The 20,039-nt window shown below is 25.3% G+C and overlaps 1 protein-coding gene and 1 long non-coding RNA gene across 4 annotated transcripts in view; one reads left to right on the plus strand and one right to left on the minus strand.

The window, feature by feature from the left end:
* Positions 1-10: 10 nt before the first annotated feature.
* LOC126908872 (uncharacterized) lies at positions 11-14,399 on the minus strand. 3 transcript variants are annotated; one of them, XM_050691193.1, is made up of 10 exons: positions 14,258-14,399; positions 11,287-11,325; positions 10,178-10,219; positions 10,008-10,049; positions 6,765-6,827; positions 6,611-6,661; positions 6,345-6,377; positions 3,902-4,079; positions 706-945; positions 11-207 (listed from the first exon to the last, which is right to left on the minus strand). In XM_050691193.1, the coding sequence occupies exons 1-10, from the start codon at positions 14,336-14,338 to the stop codon at positions 116-118; spliced, it is 861 nt and encodes a 286-aa protein (XP_050547150.1). In that variant the 5' UTR covers positions 14,339-14,399; the 3' UTR covers positions 11-115. The 3 variants fall into 3 exon arrangements, with proteins under 3 accessions (XP_050547150.1, XP_050547151.1, XP_050547152.1); XM_050691194.1 differs by having other exon boundaries at positions 11,287-11,322; positions 14,258-14,389; XM_050691195.1 differs by lacking the exon at positions 6,765-6,827.
* Positions 14,400-18,196: 3,797 nt separating this feature from the next.
* The window catches only part of LOC126908873 (uncharacterized), a 6,259-nt gene continuing 4,416 nt past the window's right edge, over positions 18,197-20,039 (plus strand). The window contains exon 1 of the long non-coding RNA XR_007704857.1: positions 18,197-18,371. This is a non-coding gene — a long non-coding RNA (uncharacterized LOC126908873). The remainder of the gene's footprint in view (positions 18,372-20,039) is intronic.

Consider the following 20,039-nt stretch of genomic DNA (forward strand, 5'->3'; position numbering starts at 1 on the left):
ATATGTGAAACTAACAATTTATGTTAACAATTAGTTTTATTATAAGAAATACATTAAATAATAAAATATGACACGAAATAAAACAAATCAAAAGTTGTTTTATTATAAAGACACATCAATGCTTGTTTGTTGGAAACTTGTTATTAGAGCGAATCTTCATTTCTCGAATATTTTTATATCTAGAACGACAAATAAAATGTATAAACTCTGAAACAAAAATAATTTCTATGTAAATATTTTCATATCATATTAATTAGCAAATAGTAATCTTTTAAAATTCACATTTCTTTACAATTAAAAAACTTTTCATTTTCATAAAATGTTGAACATTTTCTTTGAAGTAGCTATTATTAAATAATTTAACCATTAAGTAAGATAAGATTTATTTTTAATTTATCACATTAATTTGAAATGAATAAATTTAAAGTTGATATAATAATGTTATATGAAAATTTATAGTTAGATCGAAAAATTATCTCATTTTGATAGTCAAATTTTAATGATATTATCTTTAATAAAAAAAAGTTTGTTCAATATTGATGTTTGATGCCATTTTTAGTAACAATTGAAATTTATTTTTCATTGATGTTTCAATTATATATGCATATCTCACGACTAAAAGTAAAAATGTTTTTGTATGGGCGTTTTATTTCAACTTATTATTATATTTTGTCATTTTTATATATATAAAATTAAAAGACTTACCATCTAAATTTAAGCCTTTAATGTCTGCTTTTCGATATTTTTTAATTAATGGTTCTATTTCATCGATGGTCAAATCTTTATAATCTGTGATGTATGATACAAAATTAAAAAATTCTTTAGTGCTAAGATAACCATCTTTGTCAACATCAGAATTATGAAATAAATGATGAGCAAGCTTGTGATAATGTGTCTCCATCATGTTTACGAAATCTAAAAAATCTAATTGCATTGCATTTTTTTCTGAAAAGAAAGAATTGATCTTTGCAAAATGTTTATTAACATTAAATTTAATATATTTTCGTAAAATATTTTATATAAATACCATCTAAAATTCTAACAAAAAAAATATTAAGCCATTGACTTTTATTGAATCAAATTTAGTCAATTTAATTTCTTATTGAAAACGCTGTTATTAGTGTTTGAATCATAATTTTGAATTAATTTGACAAATTCCTTAGATTTTATAAACTAAATAATGAAAATCAGTAATAATAATATTATTAAAAACTATAAAATATGTCCATCATAACTTATTCGTTAAGGTTTGACATAAATGTTACTATATTCAAATTATTTTGATGTTTTAAAAAATTCATACATTTATTCAAAAGCAAATGAGAAAACGATTTTATATTAATACTAATGGATATAAATACTACATATTGGGAAGTGTATATAAGAGGTATGTTTAAAATATAACGAGACTTTTCGTTTTTTTTAAATAAATATTTATTTATTTTCTACCTTAATGTTGTCGTTTAAAAAAAATTCTAAAAATCATAATAAGTTATCAATAATTAGGTATTATGCACTTGTGTCAACGCTTCTTCCAATCCTCGAAACACTTCTCAAACTCGATCTTTGGAATAGCATTCAGCGATGCGCTTTTAATGTCATCAATGCTTGTAAAATTACGGTCTTCTAAGCTTCGCTTAATTTTTGGAAATAGAAAAAAGTCACACAGAGCCATATCTGGCGAATATGGAGACTGGGGTATCGACATTAAAATCAAAGAACACAGTAAGCATAACCTTCACGTTCGATCGCACTTCTTCGATCTTGGCGATCCAGAATGCATCCACTGAAATAATTAAGCATTAATTTCGACGCCATATCTAAACTCATTTTTCGTCATCTATTATAACACGTTTCAGTAATTCGTTGATTTCATTAAGTGACTCCTGTACAACAATTTTGGAACAAATTTTGCTACTACGTCTCTCATACCAAAAACATGTTGGTTATTAAAAAAAAACATCTACTTTATAGCAATAGTAAATTATCTATATAAAATTGGTCAAAAATAGCTAAACTAAACAAGCAATATAGAAAAACCGTTCATCGAATAGAAAAATGATTAGAACAAAATGTTTTGAAATTATTATTCCTATTATCAAATTAAATTAAAAAAAACGGCAGCACAGTGGGATCATGCCACAATATGGACGTGGCATAGTTGGGAAAAGTATAGATGATATCTAACAGTAATTTTATTTATCCTCCTTATGAATCATAAATAGGAGGTTCATAACGCTCCCTTTTATATGACTATACCGTTAGAACTAAAATACAGGAATAAAAAATTAATATCATCTTAGCCTTGCATCGAAATTAAAATTGATGAAAAAAAAAAGAAATTATGACAATACAAAAAACAGTGACTTTTTACATCAAAATAATATTTTTTTGATTACATATAAAGTTTGACACAGCACCGCCGTACGCTCTAGGCTGGCGCTCACCCTTGTCTCTCTCGATATCAGCCGTCCATCTATTGATATGATAATCGGTTATCATCGGGTATCTCCCCGCCCTTGACACCATGACAAGGCCGCCATCGAATATGGATTACTGATATGCGTTCTGTTCCGTTTCCGACGTACACCTTAACTGGTTTTGCTGCGTGCGATTTAGTTTTCTTTCTCCTTTAACTTTGATTGTGAAACAATTTATACAGTAATTATCTAACAATTGATGTTTATGTCAATATTTCTGTGCTTATGACCGTGTGCAAAACTATATTTTTTTTTCAATTATTGAAATATATCTATACCGTATATATACGGGTGATTCATTAAGGATAAGACACTCGTTTACTCAGTAACTATAGAAAATTAAAAATGTTTGTTAAGGAAGATGTTATTTGATTCAAAAAACACTACAATAATTTGTACTAAAAACATGATATTTTTTATCCCTTCAAGGTTAAAAAACATTAACTTGAGTATTTTTAAATGAAAACACATATTTTGAATTTAATAAAATGTTTGAGTTTTTAATTTAATATCAAATGGCATTTGAATTTTTAACATAACTTTATTCGTTTATTAGATATAAACATTTAAAGTTTCAAATTTTTGTGTTAATATACATGTAAAATGTCATGTTTTTACTTCATACTATTGTATTGTTTTTTGAATCAAACAATATTTTTCTTACCGAAAATTAAAAATTTTCAATAGTTACTGAGTAAACGAGTATCTTATCCTTAATTTTTGCGGGATTTTCACCATTTACGGGGAACGAGGGAAATTTTTTTAATTTTTGAGGGTAATGTCTTCAACTAGATACGATTTGTGATCTTTTAACGTATCGTTGAGAAAATGCGGGGTGGTGAAAGTTGAAAAAAATTATGACATATTCCTATCGATGCTAAAATATTTAATATTATTTTACAATAGTTTTATTAAACAAACAAATTTTTCAATAGTTATCAAGAAAATAAGTGTCTTATACTTAATTTATTCTCCCTATAGTTATTTTTTTTATAAGATAAGTTATATATTTTGTTACTTATAAAAAGTTTGTTTACATCATCAATTTTCAATTAAGATCTTAAAAACTATGAATTAATTGTAAAATACATTTTTTGTGTATTACCAATTCATTAGTGGTTTAATATGGCACAGTATACATTTCAATGACTGTCAATTTTTGGTGTTATGCTTTGCGTGCCATTATTATTAGTCGGGGGGCTGGATACAAGTCAACTTCAAAGGTTCTAAGTTATGTCTCCTGGCATAGAAGTCTAGTGAGCAATAATTGTATTTAAAAATTCCCTGTCTACACTAGCTAATAGTAAACATTTGGTTGGTGTATAAAAATATCAATACATAAAATATGTTTACTTAAAAATAATTTCTATTCATTTTTTAAAATTTTTTTTAATGTAATAAAATTAATTTATACTACATACCACTAGATCCGAATTCATTTAATAATTCATCAATTTCATTATAATTCGTCCAATTACAATCATAATTTTTAAAAATATGGTAAATGTCAGTTTTGGTTAAAAAGCCATCATGGTCTTTATCAAATAAATTAAAAGTTTTTTGGTAATTTTCAATCACGTCATCTGATGTTGTAGAACTCTAAAGTAGCAAAAAAAAAGTATTATTAACATAAAAAAAAACTGTAGAATAGTGGAGTAGCGGTACAATATAGACGAAGTATAATTGGGACAAGTAAAGATGATATCTGACAGTGATTAAAATCACTGTCATAAGAAACGCTCGATGCAAATCTATAGAGAGTATTTAATTTTAAGAAATTGGTAGATTATTTCAAAAGAAATAATAACTCTTATTCCCTTATTTTATTCCGATTTAGTTATTTGATTTATAATTATAATATATGAATGAATAATAATTATAATAATGAAATTTAGTATGATATTGATATTTAATAATTTAATATTGTAATTTTTACGAAGATATTATACAAATAATAAAGTAGTTGTATATTTCTTTACTTTTAACGCGTATAAAATTTAAAGGGCTTGATACAATACTTTCCAATAAAAAATTTTTGTTACTAATAATAATGTTTTAAGTTTTATTCAATGAATACATAGAACTTTCATCAGAAACAAAAATATTTTTTCTAAATCAACTTTTCGCGCCGTTTTCATATGTGAAATTTGATTTTTTCTATCACTTATAAGTTTTAATATTATTATTTGTTATTAAAAAATAAGTAATTAATTATAAAATAATAATTAAGACCAAAAAAAAATTATTCTAAATTTATTATGATTTTGATTTTTAATATGTTAAAAATAAGGAAAATGACATAACTATTTTAATTTATAAATATTTTAATTTATTAAAGTTGATTTTTTTGAAAGTTTATTATAAAAAAAAAAATTAATTTACTTCCATAACTTTTAGCTTGATTAGCAAGTTTGAAATTAACATAATGATTTACTTTAACTAAAAAATCCAATCACGAAAAGGTGTTAAAAAGATCTACTATATAAATTTGATCAGTTAACAAACAGAAAATTAAACAACATATTCTCCATATAGATAATTAAAATCATTCATTTCTAATGTTTTCAAAGTATTTACTGACGAATCAAGTTTGATATGATAGGTTTCAACTACAAAATTATAATCAAATTTTATAATACGCTCTATTGAGTAGATCTTCTTAACACCTTTTTTGTGATGGGTTTTTTTAAGTTAAAGTAAATCATTATAATTAATTATATTCTGAATATTTCAATTGTAGAATATTTTTAAATACCAAAAATTACTTAAAAATGATTACTAAGTAAGTGATCTATTACAATAAAAATCCAAAAAAATAATGAACTTTTCTGATAAATTTACTATAAATAGTAATTATAAAACTTCCTAACTGCATATTAATCTTAACGATACAATTTTTTTAATTCTTATAATATTTTCTATTTATTGATGTCAATTTCAAATTTGCAGGTTGAACTAAAAGTTATGGTAATAAATTAATATTTTTTATTATAAACTTTCACAAAAATCAACTTGAAAGGGTTAAAAAAAGGTTAAATGTGTCATTTTCCTTATTTTCAACATATAAAAATCAAAATCAGTAATTTAGAACAATTTTTATTATTAAATATCAATTTCATACTAAATTTAATTACTATAATTATTATTTATTCATATATTATAATTATAAATCAAATAACTAATCGAGATAAAATTAAGGGAATAAGAGTTATTGTTTCTTTTGAAAATAGTTATCAAATGCTATTTTTGTGTGAAAATTCTCGATTTTATATTTTACATTTTTAATTTTATAATGCTATAACTTAATGAAAATTGTATGGATTAATACAATTTATTTTAAAGAGAAACCATATTTATATCCCTATTCAATCGACATACTTTATTTTAATAAGGATATAAATAAAGAAAAAGCAGATCATGTAGCTTTTAGAGTAATCCACCAATTTCTTAAAATTAAACATTATTTACAGATTTGCATCATAACGTTTCTTATGATAGTGATTTTAATTATTGTCAGATATCATCTATACTTGTCCCAACTATGCCACGTCCATACTGTGGCGCGACCCCACTGTGCTACTGTTTTTTTTATATACTTCTTAAGAACAAATTAAGATAAAATAAAAAATGTTTATTTAAAATATCTTTTGAATATCTACAATAACATGCATAAAAACAATTTATATTGTACTAGTGATATTTCAAATGGGCATCGTTTATAATTTAAGAAGGCATATTTTATTTTAATCTCATAATATAGTTTTTCATTCTAGAATTCATCTAAAATATTACTCAAAGAGTGATAATCGTATCTTTTTAATATAAGTACAAACATTTTTATTTATTAGTTCTTTAATTCATTACCTCTGAAGAAGATGTATAATTTTCAGTTTGGTCCTGAAAAATATATTAGAAATTATTGTTTTCTTTGTACTTCAATTTTATTTTATTAGCAGAAGTGTGTTAAAAATTTTCCATTTATTTATTTAAAAAAATGATTCTTTAATGTTACTTAATTAAAATTAGTTAAGTTGTTGTATAATATTACTAAAACACTGCATTATTTTTGAAATCCAAATAAAAAAATTAATTTTAAATAAGTCATATATTTTAAATGTTACTGTGTTTACCCTTGATGAATCATCTTCGCTATAATCATTTGGTTCTTTATCTGTTTGTATCTAAAGAAGTATTTAAACAAATATGAATTATTTAATTGAACTTTTAAAATATATTAATTATAAGTAAAATTTCTTTTAAAAGTATTTCTAGAATTATAATTACCAAAAATCCTTCTGTTTCTTGATAACTTCTAGCACTAAATTTTATTGTTTTGTCAATCCATATCTTTTAAATTAAATCCCATTAGAAGGAAAATACCAATGTAGTATTATGATACCGATATATAAAGACAAAGGAGTTATACAATAGTATAAAAAATATAGAGGCATAAAACTTATGAGTCATAGTATGAAGATTTGAGAAAAGGTAACAGACAAAATAATAAGAGGAGAAACATAAGTAACAAATAACTAGTTTGGTTTTTGCCTGAAAAGTCAACGATGGATCTAGTTTTTTGTACGAGTTAACAAATAGAAAAGTATAGGGAAAAGAAGAAATATCTGTGTATGGTATTTATAGATTAGGAGAAAGCGTAGCATAGAGTATTGAGAGAGGTTATAAAGTGGGTATTAATGAGAAAACGAGTCTCAAATATAATAGAAAATACGTATGATGACACTTGTACTAGACTAAAAATTGTAAGTAGAGTAACAGCAGATTTTAGAGTTAGAGTAGGAGTACACCATGGTTCTGCTTTAAGCGCAGTGAAACGATCTATAATATGGTATTATCCATATTGTTGGATGGACAAAAGAATAGAGCACAGAATTAGTGTAATAGAGATGACAATGTTTATTGTTTTAGTGTCATTTTGTCCACACTTTACGCATCTAGGAACAATAGGTTTTAGTATGACTATAAGCTTAGTAATTTAAGCATTAAGGTATTTTTTGTTTTTTATGTGGCTATTAAATTTTAATTTTGGTATATAGTAAGAAGAATATGGTGAAAATTTCTTGATTATTATACCATAGTTTAAAGTCGATGATATGTAAGAGCAGAGGGTTTTTGGACTGGTGATAATGATTAATATTTTCATTTTTCTGTATATATAATCAATTTCTTCAAAATTAAGTCCAAAATTTTCTTTTTTCCATAATAAGTATATTACAATAACTTTAATTTATGATATATATATATAAGTGTCAGTATTTCTGGAAAACTTTCAAATATTAATTTTAAAAAGTTAATTTTTTGTGAAAAAGTTGTCATATTGAATCCTCCACTGTTGGCTGGTAAAGGGTTAAATTTATAAAAAAAAATATACCAAATGATAGGTAAAAACATTAAGCTTCTATAAAAAAAATTATATTGATATGTTCATTTTTGAAAAAGTTATAGCAGTTTTAAGTAAAAAAAATTGTATATATATTTTTAAAATACAATGTATAGATATTCTTTAGCTTCGATGCGAAGCTGAAAAGGTATTAAATTTACTATGATGTGTTTTTTTTTAATTTTTTTTTTTTGTGTTTATTACCACTTTATCTGCACTCACAGAACTTATTTCTTTCAAAGATACGTCAAATAATCATATATTNGTTACCACTTTATCTGCTCTCACCGAACTTATTTCTTTCAAAGATACGTCAAATAATCATATATTGTATCTAGTCGAAGACAATACCCCAAAAATTGAAATAAATTTCTCTCGTTCCCCGTAAATGGCGGAAATCTCCAAAAAAATTACAAATTTAAAAATCGCTAATTTTTAAAAAAATTTTCAATTTTTTTATTTAAATCAGCCATAACTTTTTCAAAACTGAACAAATCAATAATTTTTTTTTTATAGTTGCATGATGTCTTTACCTATCATTTGATTTATACTGGCACTTTTATATATACCTTAAATAAAAGCCTAATATGTAATATAATTTAGTATGGGAAAAAAAATTTCGGACTTTATTTTGTCTTCACGGTGAAAATAGTTACCGAATGCTATTTTTGTGTGAAAATTCTCGATTTTATATTAAACATTTTTAACTCTATAATGCTATAACTTATTGAAAAGTGTATGGATCAACACAATTTTTTTATGAGAAACCATATTTATATCACTATTTATTCGACGTACGTTATTTTAATCAGAATATAATTAAGGAAATAGCAGATCAATTAGCTTTTAGAATAATACACCATTTTTTTAAAATTAAACACTATCTAAAGATTTGCATCAAAGCGTAGTATTTTATGATAGTGATTTTAATCACTGTCAGATATCATCTATACTTGTCCCAACTATGCCACGTCCATACTGTGACGCGCACCCACTGTGCTACTGTTTTTTTTTTATATACTTCTTAAGAACAAATTAAGGTAAAATAAAAAATATTTATTTTATATATCTTTGAATATCTAGAATAACATGCATAAAAACAATTTATATTGTACTAGTAATATTTCTGTGCTGGGGTTTTTTTTTTTTGTGTCTTACCACTATTAAAGTTAATGTATTATATTTTAACATGGAAAAAAAAAATTCAGACTTTATTTTGTCTTTTCAATAAAAATTCACAGCTACCGTATGCTATTTTTGTGTTAAAATTCTCGATATTTTACATTTTTAACTCTTTATTTCTATAAATTTTTGAAAAATGTATAGATTAATACAATTTTTTCATGCTAGGTATTATTTATATACTTTCATTCAACATACTTTTTTTTTAAATCGGACCATTTCCCTTTATGCAGGGAAATATAGAAAGTAGAACTTTTTTAACTTAATATTTGAATGTGTTCCGAAAATATTGACACTCTTATAAATATTTTATTTTTAATTAAAATACATTTATCATTTTTCATACGTAACCTTATAATCAAACATAAATATTTGTTATATTAATTAGAAAATTGTTTTATTATTTAGGCCATATGCGAAACTCTAATTTGATATCGGCGCAAAAATGGATTTATAAATGTATACTTTGGTCTCGGATTAAAATTGCTTGTAGACCGGTAAATTTATTTCAAACAATTTTTTTTTTAGTATTGCATCAAGACCTTCAACTATTATGTACGTTTGCTATAAAAGTAATAACTACTTTATAATTTTTTATAAATTTTTCGTAAAAATTTCCAAACTAAATTATTAAATATCAATTTCAAACTATTTTTAATTAATATAATAAATATTTATACATACATTACACTTATAAATCATAAAACTTGTATTCAGGATATAAATAATGAAATAGGAGATCATGTTACTTTTGGAATAATCCACCAATTTTTTAAAATTAAATACTACCTACAGATTTGCATCGAAGTGTTTTTTAATCACTATCAGTTTATATCTATACTGGACCCAACTATGGCACGTTCCCACTGTGCTGGGGGTTTTTTTTTTTTATTAATTTAAAATAGTTTTTTTTTCCTTTTATTTCTAAAATAAAATAATTCCATTACCTCTGAGAAAAATAGCATACGACTTTCATCTTCTGGCACGTCCTGAAAAAAATTATGCATTATTATTTTCCTATAATTTTTTTTCTATAATAATTATTTATGTAATTATAACATCTTTTATAACCTATACTTGCACTTTCCCATTAATATAAAACAATATATGATACTACCTTTAAGAAAAATGATATATCACTCTTATCTTCAGGCAATTCCTAAAAAATAGGAATTTTACTTTAATATTTTTAATATTTAACGACTTCACCCAAAATCAAAAATAGCACTCTACACCCTATTGATTTAAAAGTTCCTACTGTAGATAATGTTACAAATCTACACTATATCCGGTTCAAATCTTTATTATTACAACATAAAAATCAGCTCATATAAACCCCCTCTTTAAACACAATATCAAGAAATTAGCTTCAATTAAATTAAATCAGGTTATTTTGGTACATCAATCAACAAATTGGTCTAATATGAGTTTAGAATTTTTATTGACCATTTCAGCCACTAATCTAAGTTATAAAATATTATAATGATTAACTAAAAGATATTTTATGAGAAACTGTTAAATAATCATTCGGGGAACAAGGGAAATTTTTTCAATTATTGAGGCTAATGTCTTCGACTAGATACAATTTGTGATCTTTTGACGTATCGTTGAAAGAAATCGGTCCAGTGAGAACTGAGAAAAAGTGGTAACAGACACAAAAAAAACACATTATAGTAAAACCAATACCTTCTCAACTTTGCATCGAAGGTAAAAATTATAAAATTACCGCATGATTCCAAAACATTTTTGTAACTACGCCATCTCGCAGAACAGTAAAATTGGGAGATATCCTCGATTATTATTAATCAAAAAAATTGTTTACCATATATCTAGCAGAATATGTTGTCTCCAAATTTTTTCTTAAGGGAATATTTAGAGAAAAAAGATTAATGTATTTAAACAAAAAATATTTAAAATTCAATGGAGTATATAAATAACAAATTTGAATTGATTTAGACCTATTGATGTTCTAAAGCTTTTAAAAATATTGGAAAACACTTCGAAGATTTTCTTAAAAATAACGTAACATATTAGGGGTATTTACATATTTTTAATTCTCGAATTTTTTTATTCCTATTTTTATGAATTTTATCTTATTCTTTATAAATTAAATTTGTAGGTGATATATTTTTTAACTTGTAAGATAATGGGACATTTTTTTTGGACCATCCTGTTTGTAGGCTATAATTTATTTAGCAAATTAGTAGTTAATAGTTATAATTACACCTCATTTTCTTCTTCGCTACTGCTGTATTCTGATACCTGCTAAAATTTATAATTGAAATGATAAGTCTTTTATTTTAATATGAAAATAAATGTTTGTGTTAAAGTAATATTTTAGCCATTTTTGTATTTAAATTCTATATTTTTTTTATTTGCTTGGAAATATAAACTAAAATTTTTTATACTAAGTCTAAATTATTTTTTTAGAAAATATTTGAATTTTTATTTAAACAAACTTTTCCAGAAATAGCAGTATTATAACTTAAAATTTCTATGAATAAAATTTATTTCGATATATATTCAAAAACCAACTGAATTCTTCTTCTTCCTCCTCCACCTCTCCATTATTGTTCTAATATATACTAATATTAATTTTAAAAAATTCTTTAAATACTTGGTTGTAAATTATAGAAAGGTATAATATCACAAAAATGTTTTTATGTGTAACTTATATCATAAAATTACTTTGTAACTTAAATACTGGGTGGCCCATAATAACCTTTCACATTTGTTTTTTGAATAACCCAGCGAAAATACATGTACAGAGATAATTTAAGTACTAAAATAAAGTAGAAACATGCCGTTTTTAGACAGTATATTTAAATTACTTTTACAATTTAGGTCTTAAAAATTATTCCTTGCAGATGATTACCCTCATTTTTTATACATTCAAGCAGACGTTTTTTTAAGTTTTTGAACACCTTCACCAGCATATCTGTACCAAAAAGGCCCGATTCTCGAATAATGTTGTTCTTGAGTTGTTCCAAAGTCCTGGACTTGTCCGCATACACTTTGAATTTTAAATATCCCCATAGAAAATAGTCGCACGCTGATAAGTCAGGCTACCTAGGCGGCCAACAAATTTCAGTGTTCCGCAAAAACAGTCTATGGCGGAAATGTTTTCGCAACAGTTCTCAATCGTTTCTTTCGCGGAATGGCAGGTCGCCCTGTCTTGCTGGAACCAGGTAGCTGATAATTTTTGTCTACGTTTCAATTCGGATACCAGAAACTCATTCAACATCAAACGATAGCGCTCGCCGTTAACTGTTCCATCGAACACGTACCCACGATACCATTGGGTGACAATCATCCACTCGGTGTTTTTTTACACGCATCACCACTTTTCTCAAAGTTTTTTCCATAAATTCACCGTTGGTCGCGATAGAACCGCACTTTTTCCATCAAGGTTAAAATTTTTACGAAACTCTCGAATTGCACTTACGTGTAAGTCATTATTCTTATAATAAGCTTTTACGATAAACACACGCTGAGCACCCTCCATTGCTCCATTATGATAAAATCGCAATGAAACATAATTAGGCATCGTCTAGCTATCTGGAACCGGATTTACCGTTTCCTTACCTTTTTTTGAACAAAAGTTATTTATAAACAAAATGTGAAAGATTATTATGGGCCACCTTGTATGTATGTATATATATAATAATTCCACTAACTTTCTCATCCCACCACCTCATTGCTTTGTTTTCAGGCATTTTTTTTACAGATAATCACCTTTGTGGTATTCTTTACACAAGCGGCAATCCTATTTCACACATTATTTATAAATCCCTTGATATTCCACAACATTTTTTCTTTAAACCNAATCCCTTGATATTCCACACCATTTTTTCTTTAAACCTTCTTTAGATATTATATATGTAAAATCATACAATACTGCAAAATCTAGAAATCTTTATCCAATTTCATTTTTCCATTGAAACCATACCCTCCGTGTATTCTCCATACCCTCTTCTTTTATTAACGGTATGTTATTCATATCCCTACCTATTAATATATCATTATTACTTAGTTATCCTTGCATCGTCTCATCCATTTCTTTTCAAAAAAACTTACTTGCTTCTCTCTTCACATAGTACATGTGGAGAATATGCACTTGCTACATTTATAGCTATTTTTTTAAAAATTAATTTAACCGCTATAATTCAACTACCTTACTTGACTACATCTAATACTTTTCTTTTCAACCCTCGTCCATTATTACATCTTCGCCATAGTTTAAGTTTAAAACGACAAATATTGAATTTCCGCTTTTTTAATACTTTTACTAGTTCTTTACTCATATCAGTTAATATTCCAATATTACACGTACATATTTTTAATTTATATTTATCTGTTATGATTCTGTGTGTGATGTTTTTGTGAAAGAAAGATAGTATGTATAGGAATTAGGATGATACTCACAATAGTAAAAATTAGAGTAAATTGAAAAAACAAAATTTATGTATTAAATTAACAAACAAATATATGATATTATAGCAATGGTGGTTGGACGGGATCCTTTAATAGCTAAATGCTACAAGGCATAATATTTTAACAACAAGATAAATAAATATAGATAACTAAACAGTATTTATCAATTATCGATGGCTTATAGCTCTGATGATATTAAAACAGGAGGGAATAAGATAAATATACATGCAGATATATGCACAAAGGTGCAAGCAAACACAGGTGACTGTACTATGAATATATCAAATCACAATGGTTATTTTTATTCATAGTCCATATATACTATGGTCCACCTGGCACCATAAATCCAAATTAGAAATAAGTTGCTAATGATGGCAACAAAACATGAATCAAATAAAAACACGCGATAGACCAAGATTTTACTCAATATCGGTGTATTCGAACATGTGCAGTCGAAATAGTATCAACATGAAGCAGCGACGTACAGTACTTACAACGATGATTTCTCTCGCACAATCGGTGGTGGTGTTAGCAAATTAATATAAAAATTCTTGACGGCGCATTCTAAAATTAATATACTTTTAGTGTATAATATAGGAGTACAGTTAATATAACTGTTTTATAGAGAAACGGCATGACCAAATCAATATTCTGGTAATACCCGTACGCACTTATAATATAAATTAAACTAATATAATTTTGATCAAATAGTTAATAATGTTACAGATAATAATAAAAAAAGAGGATAAAAGTATGTACAAACCTTCTTGGAAAATAAAATTCCGCCATTGACTAAATAAATAAGGATTACAAAATTTAAAAATTTGTGCATTTTGCAAATCATTTTTAAATAAAATTTTTTTACAATTCAGCAATCATATATTTATTAATACTCTCAAAATTATTTTATAGTGTTTTAATAGTCTTCATATGCATAAATTTATATATATTCTAAATAAATTACAATTTCATTTTATAGCAATAAAAATGTTCTTTGAATAGCATTTAATACAATCAAAAACACAGTGACGAATTTGAATTTAATGTTGGCAGCATTTTTATTTAGTGGTGTTGACGTGTTTTATGATATATTTTTTAGTTTTAATTTCAAATTCTGTAATTTAATTAAACTCATTAAAATTTAGATAAATAAAATTATTTTATTTTACCAAATTTAGGTGTCTAACGTATTAAAATTAGGTAAACCAACTTAAAACCAAATCTATCAAAAAAATTTACAATCACTATCATTATTTTCATTAGACTGCTTTAGTCTAATGAAAATAATGTTTAATGTAAACTAGTTAATATTTGTATTTTTTTAAATGTTTTCATTTAAAAAATTACAATTTATTATATTTCTTGGGCAATCTGAAATTATAACATCCTCCTAAAACTTTTTATTTATATAAGTAGGTAAAAATGGGAAAGCCGCCCCCGCCACACTCACTCATTCACCTCTCTGTTGTGAAGATAAGGACTGGAGGGAGTAATAAATTCAATGTAAACTACCCTAAGAAGAGAGGAGAACTCCCCTCCTCAATAAGTCCTAAAGAGGGAGTAATAAAACTTAACATAAACTAAAATATTATATATAATATAGTATATAGTATATATAATACTAATTAAATTACCTTTCCTGATTAGTATATCAACAAGGGTATTATTTAAAATGATTTCAAGTAATTTAATATTTACACAAACAAATCATCTTGGATTAATAGTTAATGAAATTTATTGATACAGTGTTAACCAAAAGGTCGGTGATAAAAACGAAAAATTAGAGTTGCCATTTGAAAGTCGAAATTTGTGACGAGTTTATGTAGTGAGGGGTGGTAGCAGAAAAATCATTATTCGTGTAAAGTAGTTCAACAAAAAAATATTATTGTTAAAGTAGTAAAATAATGATTTAGTCCTCCCCTCCTAATACTGTCGAAAAAAAAGAATAATTACATTAAATAGAAGTCACTGAATAACTGGTTCATAAATCAATAAATTTGGTACCAAATACATCTTAACAGGGAGGTCACAATGGACGACGAAACGCATCTATCTTTGATATCATATTACACTTATTTTGAAATTTTCACCAATTTCTCCCCTATTTGTAAAAAACACACTGTGTTTTTGTACTATCTTAAATAGCTTTTTTTATCTTTCATTAATTGGCGTAATCTATTGGCAGGTTGGTAACGCGTATGATTTAAACACGAATGCTAATTGATTTGTTTCCTGTCGGATAAAAAAAAAATTACTTGCACTTTTTTCTTAATTTAAATATAAGTAAACTTCTAATGAATGATATTAAATTTATATGTTCGTTGTATATACAAATACGATAAAGAAATTGAAATTTCGTGTTTCTCGAAATGTTTCAATCATTTCTGGTATTTGAGTGATGAATATAACCTTTAGTGTTTTTAAAACAGCCTATCAATAGAAGATAAAAGGGATATTGCAATTAAGGTCAAAGAATTAAAACTAAATGCAACTCAAGAAAAATAATTTGGATAAAACAAAAATGCACATAAAAATTTATAATGTAACTGATTTTTTAACCAAACAGCTTCACTGTTTTGTACCGATCCCTGAACTTATTCAAAAGATACAAGATAAGTACAGATTTTTTAAATATAGAACCAAATGAATGGGAATACCACTCATAATATTTATCAGGGAAACAAATTGTTTACTACAAATAGTGAATAATAGTGTCGAGCATGGTATAAACTCTTGGAAGAGTACAATGATAAGCATACTAAAAATGAATATAATAGCAATTCTTATTACAAGTACATACATTTTTAATAAATTTTTATATAAAAATAATAAAAATTATTTAATTCAAGTTATAAACCCAACAGAACATTTAAATAAACTTTTAATCATTTTTAAATCAAATATTTATAGTCATGAGAGAAATTAGAATAATTTTTTTTACTAATTATAGTTCCTACAAAAAACGAATTTCGTAATTAAAAAGAAACTACGATTAACGCAAAAATTTCATAATATACCATTTAAAAAAAAATTTTACTTTAGATATATTTTGTAACACATTTTATTATATTAAATCAACCATTTGTAAATTATCAGGAGAGTGAAAAAAATTAAATTTTTTTATAACATGAAATATTTTGTATCTTTCAATTTTACATGTATTTAACATATATTCGTTATTTAAAACGAATATATGAAAAAAATTATTTAAGATTTATCATAGAAAATGTTTAGATATATAAATTAGGTTCTTAATATTTGTTTGTATAAATTGTTGTTTTTAAAATATAAGCAAAAAACAAAAAAATTTCCTTATTTCATCAACTTTTAACCTTCTTGTGGGACGGAAAGGGGTTGACCACTCAAGATGAAATGTCACTAACATTTTTTCTTTATAGTAATAAAGAAAATTGAGAAATATCGCCAATAAAACGTCAAAGTTTTTTTGGAGGAGCACTCTAATATATATATTTATATATGTATGTATATTATGTTAATTATATATATATATATTCTTAATATATTCAACAATATTTAAAATAAAAATTTAAAAATTAAAAAACATTTTTCTGATTTGGAGCATTTATTTTTTTGCTGGTTTATGATTTACAATTGTTTATTCAAATGCTTATAATGACTCTTTAAACGCTTATTCTAATGATTTATAGTATTATAAATCCTGAACACAATGATTTTTATTACTGAAAGTGTACACAATAATCAACAAAAAAAAAACTAATGCAAAATAATATTTAATTACTTTAAAAAATTTATTTTCCTTATAAAATATCTAAATTTTCCATTATTCAATTAGATTATTGTTATTAATTACTGATCTATTAAACAGCTTCATTCCATAATCATTGCTTATTAACATTAGGTCTACAAGAGAATTATTGTAAAATATTTTTTTCAATATAAAAATCCGATTCTCTGTATCTTAATTATTGAGAACCGTAATACTAATTTTTAAAAAAACCCAGCACAGAGGTGTCGCGGCACAATGGTGACGTGGCATTGTTGGGTCAATTATAATGATATCTGACAGTGATTAAAGTCACTATCATAAAAAACGCTTCGATGCAAATCTTTAGATAGTGTTTTATTTTAAAAAATTGGTGGATTATTCCAAAATCTACATGATCTGCTTTTTTCTTATTTATATCCTGATTAAAATAAAGTATGTCGAATGAATAGGGATAAAAATATGGTTTCTCATAAAAAAATTGATTATAGTACTACTTGTTTTTTCATGTCAATTACAAATGCTTGTTCAAATGTTAATAATTTTCACAAAAAAGAAATATATTATTATAATAATAGTGAATAAATGAATTTATTATCAAATCTCCTAACAAGGAATATCCTATAATAATGTGATTACAACGATAAAATCACGCAAATTAATAATTGTTATCAGTTTTACGTGGCTAAACTTGGAATACTCTTAGTTGACATACGATAATGTTTCTAACTTCTTTAATTAAGACTAGAGATAATCATTTCTGTAAAACGCTCGTAAAACGTAATTATTATCATTGGAAAAAAAATGTTTTCTATCATTTGATATCATTTTTTGAATATCTAACTTTTAACCTGCCCATAGTGGGGGATTTAAAATGACAATTTTTTTACAAATACTAACTTTTTCAAGAACTTTGTGTCATAGTGTTATTTGTGTTCGTAGTGTGAGTTTCTTTATGTATTTTTTAAAATTCAGATATGCAAATTAAAGTTCCTATTTTTTATTAATAAATAATTCAGAAATTTAGCGTCATTGTAATATAAAGAAACTATTAATTATTGTTTGTTGTACAACAAATATGTTTTGGGTACCTGTCGAAGCTGGTCAGTGCGCATACCTCATCTGTGGTTTTGTAAGTTACTGTTGTGTATTATTATTATTATTTACATATTTAAATTATGTGTATATATAAATACGGGCGAGGTGAGGAATACAATTAAGGCGAAGAAGAAGAAGAGATGTTTATATATAAATATATTTTGTTTTGGCGTAATATGAGACAGATTTATGATTTAGATTTATTGTGATAATAATTGTTATTCGTTAAATTTGGTTTCTGTACTAAGTGTTATATCTAGAGTTGTTAAAATACTGTATTCTCTCCATCCGACTACAAATAACAATAAATAATTTTACACTATGTAAACATCTCTGTCTATATGAAAGAACATCTTATCTGGTTATAAACGGTAAACTATAGCATGGAAAAAAAATCGTGTACTGTTACCAGTAAATAATGTAATAAGTGTTTACTTACTGTACTTTACATAATATGGACTAACATTTGATACCATAGGAAAATTGTATAAAAAATCAAAATTTAACAAATTTCAAAATGCTGAATAAACGTAACTACTGAATTAAAATAAGAATTTTTGGTATCAAAATTTTTCTTTAAAATTTATCTATAAAATGACTAAAAATGTTTAATTAAAAAATTATTTTTAAAAAATTTTTTGTAATTGCGAAAAATAACATAAAACATATTTTAAATATAGTTCTATATTGTAAAAATTGATTTAAAAAAAAAAAGTATAAAATGTTATGTAGATTATAGGTTATATGAGTTGTCAGTTAGATCCGTTTCACTCTGTATATGTATATATATGTTATATTAATTATTATTTACTATACATCTTATTCTTAAAGTAATAATCATTTTATGTTCAATTTAATACAATACACGCGACTTCGTGTTGTTGTTGGTACATGTTACTAAAAACGCTTATCTACATTTTTGCGTATAAAACGCATATATTTATCTTTCCGAAAATTCGAAATTTTATAAAGCAACTATTAAAATTAATAACTATAGACATTTTTAAAACTCTTTTTTTTTTTAATTTGTTTCGAAAGAGGCAGCTAGACCGTAGGACGGCTAGTTGTACACCGCACTAGAATGCCGTCTTACCCTTCAGCTTGTTTGAATCGCTATTATTGAAGCGGGAGAGGGGTCACCTGGGAGTATGAAGACTAGCCGCACATCCAATAAGTATCAACAGTAGACAATAATTAAATAACAAATAACCACATACATTAGAAATTCTTCAGAAAGTATCTTATACTTAAGGGGTAACGGGGGCCCCCTAAATACTACTGGCGAAGCGTTATAAAACAAATTTTAAATAATATTAAAAACAATATAAAACTCTGATGAATAGATGAAGTTGTTGATAGTGATGAGTAGACTGTATGATATTTTATGGTAATGGAATCTAAAATCCAAGTATCACGAGTCAGAGTGTAGATTCAGGCACGAAATGGCAGATGAGAACAGACGATAAAAAAACGACTACGGCAATGAAGTTATTTAGTGATGGTCAGTGCCCAATCACTGGTGGCGTACAAGTGCACAAGAACTTAGAGCACAAAGGTGCTCAAATTTAATTTTTATTTAAATATCCCATTTATCCAAATAAAACTCGAAATTTCAAATACTTGTTATTTGTGATATTTTTAGCTTCGATGCGAAGCTGAGAAGGTATTGGTTTTACTAATATGTGTTTTTTTTTTTTTTTTT

The sequence above is a fragment of the Daktulosphaira vitifoliae genome, unplaced genomic scaffold (genome assembly GCF_025091365.1).
Source record: "Daktulosphaira vitifoliae isolate Bord-2020 unplaced genomic scaffold, ASM2509136v1 Scaffold_26, whole genome shotgun sequence".
NCBI classification, from domain to species: Eukaryota; Metazoa; Arthropoda; class Insecta; order Hemiptera; family Phylloxeridae; genus Daktulosphaira; species Daktulosphaira vitifoliae.

Coding starts and splice junctions, on each gene's coding strand:
- LOC126908872 (XM_050691193.1), bottom strand. CDS start 14,338: ATGATTTGCAAAATGCACAAATTTTTAAATTTTGTAATCCTTATTTAT. Junction 11,326..14,257: donor GAATTTTATTTTCCAAGAAG/GTTTGTACATAC, acceptor TATAAATTTTAG/CAGGTATCAGAATACAGCAG. Junction 6,378..6,610: donor GCGAAGATGATTCATCAAGG/GTAAACACAGTA, acceptor TATATTTTTCAG/GACCAAACTGAAAATTATAC.